The sequence below is a fragment of the Morone saxatilis genome, unplaced genomic scaffold (genome assembly GCF_004916995.1).
Source record: "Morone saxatilis isolate NCDOM2014 unplaced genomic scaffold, NCSU_SB_2.0 Contig18, whole genome shotgun sequence".
NCBI classification, from domain to species: domain Eukaryota; kingdom Metazoa; phylum Chordata; class Actinopteri; family Moronidae; genus Morone; species Morone saxatilis.
Genome location: NW_023339740.1, coordinates 8495861 through 8504437, shown reverse-complemented (window position 1 = coordinate 8504437; position 8577 = coordinate 8495861). Strand labels below are relative to the sequence as shown.

At 38.7% G+C, this 8577-nt stretch overlaps 3 protein-coding genes across 4 annotated transcripts in view; 2 read left to right on the top strand and 1 right to left on the bottom strand.

The window, feature by feature from the left end:
- Nucleotides 1-1398, top strand: part of LOC118328103 (interferon-induced GTP-binding protein Mx-like) — a 4696-nt gene extending 3298 nt beyond the window's left edge. Inside the window, exons 10-11 of the mRNA XM_035661708.1 lie at nucleotides 1-243; nucleotides 360-1398. The exon at nucleotides 1-243 is cut by the window's left edge and continues 6 nt beyond it. Of these exons, the coding sequence (XP_035517601.1) occupies nucleotides 1-243; nucleotides 360-584 (468 nt within the window). The 3' untranslated portion in view covers nucleotides 585-1398. The remainder of the gene's footprint in view (nucleotides 244-359) is intronic.
- Nucleotides 1399-1507: 109 nt separating this feature from the next.
- On the bottom strand, nucleotides 1508-4386 carry thoc7 (THO complex 7). The gene is made up of 8 exons (XM_035662733.1): nucleotides 4281-4386; nucleotides 3909-4029; nucleotides 3675-3802; nucleotides 2956-3042; nucleotides 2207-2264; nucleotides 2022-2088; nucleotides 1852-1921; nucleotides 1508-1698 (listed from the first exon to the last, which is right to left on the bottom strand). The coding sequence occupies exons 1-8, from the start codon at nucleotides 4297-4299 to the stop codon at nucleotides 1637-1639; spliced, it is 612 nt and encodes a 203-aa protein (XP_035518626.1). The 5' UTR covers nucleotides 4300-4386; the 3' UTR covers nucleotides 1508-1636.
- A 1182-nt stretch (nucleotides 4387-5568) lies between these two features.
- Nucleotides 5569-8577, top strand: part of LOC118328817 (ataxin-7) — a 27080-nt gene continuing 24071 nt past the window's right edge. For both annotated transcript variants that reach the window (XM_035662731.1, XM_035662730.1), the window contains exons 1-2: nucleotides 5569-5717; nucleotides 8102-8198. The gene's annotated coding sequence lies outside the window, so the exon portion shown is untranslated. The remainder of the gene's footprint in view (nucleotides 5718-8101; nucleotides 8199-8577) is intronic.

The following is an 8577-nucleotide window of genomic DNA, read 5'->3' as shown; positions in this document are numbered from 1 at the left end:
ATAAAGCAAGAAAAAGAGTCCACTGCTGAATCCATGCTGAGAACCCAGTTCAAGATGGAGCTGCTTGTTTACTCTCAGGACAGGACCTACAGCAGCAGTTTGAGTGACAGAAAGAAAGAGGAGGATGAGGACGAATACAATGAGAGAGGCGTATCAGTTAATAAAGAAAGGAGTATTGTTTACTGCATGGACAATCATGCAACGCTTCAGGAGCTGATGTTGCACCTTAAGTCGTATTACAAAGTAAGTTTTAATCTAGAGGAATAATTCATGAACCAAAGCAATAACAGGAAGGTTTTGACAGAGGCTATGTTTTTCAATAACGGCCCTCATCTTTCACTTCTTGTTTCCTCCTTCAGATTGCCAGCCAACGTCTGTCTGACCAGATCCCACTGGTGATCCGCTACCAGATGTTGCAGGAGTCTGCTGTCCAGCTGCAGAGAGAGATGCTGCAGGTGCTGCAGGAGAAGGAGAATTCAGAGTTCTTGCTGAAGGAAGATTTTGACATTGGCAGCAAGAGGGCTGCTTTGGAAAGTCGCCTCAAACGCCTCATGCAGGCCCGTGCATACCTGGTGGAGTTCTAGAGGGAATTAAGGCCTGACAGCATGATTTTGCTGTACCTCTTTCATTTTCCAAATAGTACAGTATTGGTTGTATGATTGTTATATTATTATCTACAACTGTGTCTAGTGGAGAATGGGCAGATTTGCTTTATATTTAACATGTAGGTTGAAAAAGTCAATGTCAGTGCATAGGAAGTTGCTCTTAATGTACTGTAATATATATTCTTTTGTCATTTCAAATTTGTAGATGCCTGTTATTTTACACTGCAAAAATATATTATAGGAACACACTCATTATCTTGGTGCTGCAGAGAGTGGCAACAGCTCCCTCTCCCATTTTTGCCTTTTATTTTTAATTCTATTTGTACTACATTCCCCTGTGCTGCCCTGCCAAACTTGAATTTTCTCCACAGGGATCAATAAAGGGAACATCTTATCTTATAAAACCACGTTTCTGAGAAATCTCTAGTTCAATTCCTGCCAGGGAACTCTGACATGTCAACCCCATAAAAGTACTTTGATACTATGATATAATCTCAGACTTAAAATGTACCAAATACATAATTATATACTTAATACATTTGTTTGAATAAAGAAAACAGGTGTTACAGGTAAGACTACTAGCAGTCTATTCTCTTAAAATAAATATTGTAAATGTTTACCCTAAGCGTTTCATATTCATGCCTATCAATTCAAAATATAAACTTATATACGGCTACTGCATGAAACTATGTACTTTAGCTCCCTCTTGTGGTTTTACAAAGGAAATTAAAGGAGGTATGTAGTATTCTAACCAACTACATAAACAACCTCTTTTCCTTGTCATCAGTAAGAATATGGTCTTTCGCTCCATCAATAACATTTATTCCTGTGTTACTTAGATCAATCGGATGTATATGTACAGTAATATGGACAAACACCTAAAAATCCACCAGTTTATTAAATAATTTAAAAACTACAGACTTGGGACAAGTCAACTTTATTCAAAAATACATACAAAAAGTATTCTTAGACAAAAACAAAATCATTTAAAAGCAGTTCACTTCATTATTTCAGTCAGCCTCTTTACATGTTCATTCACCATTCTCTGCAGGGCTCTCCTGATTGTTGTCATCATTGTCTGATTTCTCATCATCTAGGTAAGATAAAGATGATTAGCAAGGCATAGGTGGCTCCTCTTTCTCTTTACAGAAATAGATAAACATTTAGTTTTTTGAACAATACAACAGCTATTAAGAATAAAGAACACTGAAGAGCACAAACAATGCCAAACATGTCCTTTACTCACTTTCAAGTGTCTGTTGTAACTCCTGTATGGTACTGAGTAACACATGGAACTGCTTCTTCCTTAACTCCAGCTGTTTTGGACAAAAAGGAAACCAGAAAAAAATTTGATAAAATAATACTTGAATGACAACATTACAGGTGGGAATAGAAGATGATATAATGTATTTGTACCTTTGCATCTACATTCTCCTTGATGTGAGACAGTTGCTGCAGTTCTTTGTCAAGAGCCTCCAACTGCCTGAAAGTGACAAAAACAAAGTTGAGCATATAATCGGATTATCATGAAAGGCAAAACTGCCCTGACACAGGAAGCAGAAGAACTTAATATCTGGATGAAACGCATGAGACGGACTTACTTTAGTGTTTCATGTCGATCTGGGTGTTGCTGGATAACCTTCGCTAAAGCATCATACTCTGGAAGGACAGAAAAAAAAAAAAAAAAAAGTATGTCAAGTCAAATCTTTGATTCTTCTATTCTAAAAAGATAAATAAACAACTGCTTAACATTTTTTTTCTTTTGTAAACTAAGTTTATGTCCTCAGTTTCCGTTTTGAAATCCTCTATCCATCTGCTATTACTGCCAACATGTCATGGGACATTGAAAGAATGTTTTTGAATATTAAAGCATTCAATAAAATAAGATTAAATAAAGTACTGATGAATGTCTTCTTTGATTAATTAATCAATTGTTTTGTTAATAAACATCAGAAAGTAGTGAAAAAGACAATCATAAGTCCCCAAAACCCATGGTTGTTTCTTCAAATGACTTGTTAAATCTGTTAGTCGAAAACCCAAAGATATTAATTTCACAATGATATAAAACAGAGAAAGGAACAAATTCACTCACCATTTTTGGGGGAAGAATCATAGGAAGATAAATGACTTGAATGACAAACCCTATTGTCAAAATAGTTGACAAATAATTCACATTTTAAGTAATCGATTGATCAACTGTTTCAGCAATATGATAAAGTGTTGACTGCATTGGTTTTACATCAAAGGTTGCCTTTGCTCTCTCAGTTTATATAATAAGACACAAGTAGTAAATCTCTCCTGTAAGTAAATAACTGCCTAAATTGATCCGAAGCACTGAAAATGTTCTTACCTTGGCGATTTTTACGTATTCTTTTTGCCCTCTGAATTTCTTTTTTGCATTCTGCAATCTTCTCATGTGCAGACGTGATGTTTTGTTCTGTGGAGACAAGGTTATTTTGTAACACAAAAACATACATTGTTCTGTGGTGACTGGTGGTCTGGTTCCTAGTCACCACATAGAAAGTATGAAATGCAAGAACATAAGTATTTCTATGGTAAAAGAATACACTCAGTGGCCACTTTATTAGGTACACACCTGTACAACTCAATGCAATCCACTACAACTGCTCTGCCATACACTCTACTTTTGTGATGCCTATGTGGGGTTTTCTTACACTGCCATAGAGGAGTTACATAAATTATGTTTCAGCACTGAGGTCATATTTAGTTTGTGCTTGTTCTGTTGAAGTGGAGTGAATGATATGCAGATGTGTTTCTAATATCTTGCTCCACTCCTGTACATTGGGAGGAATACAAACATTAGAAACACCTCTCAATATGATGTAATCCAGTAAAACAACACCTTGAACTATGATCTCAATAATAAACATATCATTGAATCTACATTTAGGACAATGTCATCAAAAACTGAACATTACAAACAAAAGATTGACACTGTGGCAGAGCTGCTGTATTGAATTGCATTAGATGATCATGAAGTGGTCACTGAGTTGTAAACACCATCCCTGCGTACTTCAATACAAGGTTTGTAAAGTCTTTATTTCCTACCTATATTAGAGTAGATTTTCTCATAATTCTCCATTTCTCGAAGGTTCATGTCATAAACCATCAACGTCTTCCCCATGGAGAATTCACACTGGGCCAGAGTACCCATCATCCTCTGATACTGCGTGAACCTGAACACAGTAACGAGACGGTTCATGACTCAAAGCAAGTTCTTCACCACTCTTACAGGAACTCTTGGTATCCAGTCCACGGTCGGGGTCTGTAGGGCTCACTTACCCTTCCTCCGGGGTCCCAGGCGAGTTGCACCACTTGGTGAAACTCTTTAACAGCACATTGATTCGACGGTCATCACCAGCTCCGTCCCCGTCAATGAGAAGACGTTTCCGAATAACTTCATCTACAATAGGAGAGAAAGCGGGAATGAAACAGCCTTTCAGATACAGAAGGTACATTACCGCTGAGCACACTGCTAGCTAACGTGGCTAATGCACATTAGCTGTTTTGATCGCAAGCTGCTTCTACCTGTAACATGTGTTGGTGTTTGGCAGTACGGCTGGCCACCAATGGACACTTTAAGAGCTTTAGCACACATTTCCACTCGTAGACTTTAAGAGGGAGTCGTGAGTTATGGATTAAAACGTGACTTACCATCTGTAACTGCGCCCATGTCGGTGTGTAGCTGGATAACCTTTATTGAACAGCAGGAAGTGAACAAAGCAGCTCGCCCCGCCTCTAAGACCGCAGACGACTGTGATTGGCTACAGGAGCGAGCAGGCTGAGTTGTTAATGGTTTTTTTTAAAAGCTTTATTCGAGAAACATTTTATAAGTGAAATTGGGCAACACAGCAATGACAACTAAATGCTAAACTTCAGGTTCAAGACGTAGGAAAAGATAAGGAATAGAAACACACGGGGGTAGTTTTATACATTTAATATAGGCTACTTATCAAAATAGCAAGGCTTCTTGCCAGTGACTTCTTGGCTTTGAAATGGACCCAAAAAATAATTCAGTCATTAATAAAGTGTGTGAGTCTCTTTCAGTTTGTAATCTATATGATACTTACCCAGTAATAGTACCACATTATTTAAATACTGTATTGAATGTCATTTATGTGTCTTATTTGTCTTCCCATTCAAAATCAGAATCAGAATCAGAATTGGGTTTATTGCCAAGTAGGTTTTTATACGTACAAGGAATTTGTCTTGGTGCATTGGTGTATAAAAATCACACAAAAATAAAGTACTCTTTAAAATATAAATAAATAAAGATAAGGACAAAGATAGAAAGATCCAAAACTGTACAGGAAAGATATTTACAATGTGCAGGAAACAGGGTCTGTGGTTAGAAATAACCCAGAGCTGCATTACAAAAGGGCATGAGTAAAAGAAAAAACAGCATCTGTTGCACTGGCACATAATGTAGACATTGTGGAGGATCAAAGTGAAACCTTTTGTTCAACAGGTTTGTGATAATCTTAAAGTAAGTCTCATTCACTTGAGGAAGAACAGGAAAAGATGTAAAAGGGGAAGGTTGAAGCACTGCATCATCTCACCTTGATTTAGGATTAGTATTTAACTTTAAAACTCATACACTCACATTACAAATGATGACATGATGAGAGCATTTTAAGGGTAGCCTACTTTTAGTTATTTGTTGGTTTTCTGAGGTGTTCCTGGAGCTCTGGACGCAATGATCATACAATGAACACTGTTGTAATCCACAACAATTTAAAATCTTTCCAGAAATGTACATCTTTCACAAAATACATTCTATCATTAACTTACACGACATCTCCTCCTTGTTTTGAATGCTCATCACTTTGTATCTCATTGAAGAAAACAGACCAACACTAGTGTGATGACGGGCTTTAAATCATCAGAGTGCGCGTGCGTCCTGGCGCAGTGACGTCTCCGTCCCAGAATGCAGTCTGGTAAACAGACATGGCAGCACCAGGTGAAGACCTCCACAGAGGCTGAGCACTGCACTCGCTCTCTCCCACCGTCTTCTGTCTCCTTCGCCCAGTGCATCCAGTTGATCTACAGCTGCCTGGTGTCCCGTTTCCGTCTACAGCACCCAGAGCCTCGGTAAGAGTGGAGTTGTTGTCGATCCGTGGCGACTGCTAATGACTTCTGCTGTGCTGTCAGCTTTCTGCCAGCTTCCTCGCTGGAGCTAGTCATGGCTGGCTACAGGCTCCGGCTAGCAGGCTAATGTAGCTCCCAGTGGTCTCCAGTAAGGCTTGTACCAGTCACAGACCCACACTGGACGGAGCCTGTTTCCATGACATAACTCCTGAGGGGCTGTGTGTCTTTTGTCACATATTGTGTTTGCAGTTAACGTTTTCTCGGTGTGTTCTGTCGTTTGACAGAAGGTGAAAGTGCGTTAGTGTGTTATTAGTAGGAGAGGTGGGAGCTAGCCAATGAAACTGCTGCCTCTTGTTGGGCTCTGCTAGTACCGTTAGCGAGCTAGTTGGCTAAGCTAAGTGAGTTGTCCTGTGAAGTTGTGGACCTTCTTGTCAATGACAAGTGGTTCGTTTCTAAAGGAATTGCACAATATCATCTGTTGCCAGTCATGATCTTTGTCATATTGTCTTCGTAGAGCCCTGACCACGATTTAATCCAGCCTAAGCCACGAGTACTGACATGTTTATATTGCAAGATAGCACAGTGTTTGGAAAAATGATATTACAGTGCATATAAACAGTCACTCTGAAGTCATTGTCAGTGTGTGTATAAATATGTAAGAACTGGGTGACAATTCAATATGATAACTTTGTTGATTGGCAGAGGAATGGTATTGTTATAATATGAAGGTATCATATTTTGGTCTTCCAAATCACTTGTTACAAACATTTTCTTTAGTATGAGCAGTAAACAGCAGACAAGAGTTCATTGCATGAATGTCATCTGAAAACTTAATGTGGTTTATTCATACGTTTGCAATATTATTATATATATATTGATATAACAATAATAATAATAATCAATAACAGTTGATAATACTGCGACATTGATTTCAACCCCATCGCCTACCCCTTATAATTAAAGTAACACATGTTGCCATATGAAAGCATGGATATAGATTAAAGTTCTGAGTTTAGGCTCTAATGGTGATTGATGATGATCATATCAGTATTGTGTGAAAGTTTGTAACATTTTTATGAATAGCTCCACAGTTTTAAAGTTATTATTTGTTTGGCCTTTAAGCCTTTATTTGACAGAGACAGCTGGAGATAGACAGGAAAGGGGGTAGAGAGAGAGAGGATGACATGCAGCAAAGGGCCGCAGGCCGGACTCGAACCCGGGCCGCTGCAGCAACTCCGCACGTGGGTCGCCAGCTCCACCGACTGAGCTAACCGGGCGCCCAGCTCCACAGTTTAAACCCAGTACTGACAGCACTATACATTTTAGAGCAGAATGGAGTATTAATGTTTTTACATCTGTGTTTTCCAACTTAAATGTCTGCCCTGACATAGATCTGTATGTTACCCTCTGGGTACATAATGTAACTTCAGGATAACCAGATTGTTGCTATGACTGAGCAGGACTTTTGAACAGTGAGAAAGGTGGACCTGAAATGAATTTGTGGAAGTAGTTATATAAGCAGTATTTCTCTTTAGTGGAAGTGCAGGAAATATCAGGCCTACACAGCACAAGTCCTCTGGCTGAAGCAAGATATAGTGCTATATGGTTGCGGTTTTTACATAGTATGTTTTACTTATTATAAAAAAAACAGCTTATTCGCAGGTATTTGATTCTATTAATAATGGCTACATTCAGCTTAGGTTTGCTAGTGACAGGGCCATGGTATTGAGCATGCTGGCTCACCCACATGGCTTACTGGCACACCTGCATGGAACAGAGCCCTCATTAATGTTATTAGTTACACCAGAGCTTTACCTGCAACAGTATGACAAGTGTCTGCTGTGAATTTCTGGTTGAAACAACAGAAATATATAATAATGTAATGTGTATGTAATAAGTTCAAGAAATGCAGCTGCGTTTGAAGTTGGTTAATTTATTCCTGGGCTTAAATGGAGTGCAGCAAATGCTTTTGACAAACACCTTTTTCAAGTATTAATGCAAATTTAAACAAATCTAAAGTAGGTTCATGCAGCAGTTATCATAGTATGGCTTCGTGTTTCGCTTAAAGCCATTTTCTACCTCCATGAATTTATAACAGTATGTACATACATCAGTGACAAAAACACTGATAAAAGGGTCTCGGTCTTTAACGGATTATTGTGGGGGTGGAGCTGGTCGTTAGGGATGGTGCCTAATGGATTGGATTACTGCATACGGGTGAAGAACCCCATGACAAGTCCAACGGAGGATAGTTTTACCTTCCAGATAGAGTCATATAATTCCATACTTATTAACTCCATCCAGAAACGGAACAACAGAGAAGCCGTTACTGACTTTACTTCTCTCAATGATTGTCTGTGTGTGTGTGTGTGGGATTGTGTCTCTAGACTTCCTCTCCAGTGTGTGGCAGCCAGCAATCACCCAAACTGATGAGGATCGACTGACTGAGTTAAAAATAAGTTCCTTTTTTCTTATTTTTTCAAGGTAAGATCTCTCAGCTACTCATTACTCTCTCAGTCTATTACTCACATACACTCTATTGGCAGTTTCTGTTTTCTGTAGCTGTACAGTAATCATACGTGTCTGCATCGTGTTTACAGATGTTTACAGTTGTGACTTAGAGACACATTGGAGTTTAGTACAGAAAATGTATAGAAATAGTTTTTCAGTGAACGTATTGTTCTGATTTAATGTCAGAATATTACTAATAATGTATTCATGTAGTCAAAATGAGTGTGCCAGAGGAAAGGAAAAGTCATCTTCTCTGTTACTCTTACATTATTACACATCCATTTACTTGAAAAATAGATTCAGTGCAGTCCTGCAGTGACAGATCTCGCCTCGCACACAAATCGCCACACGC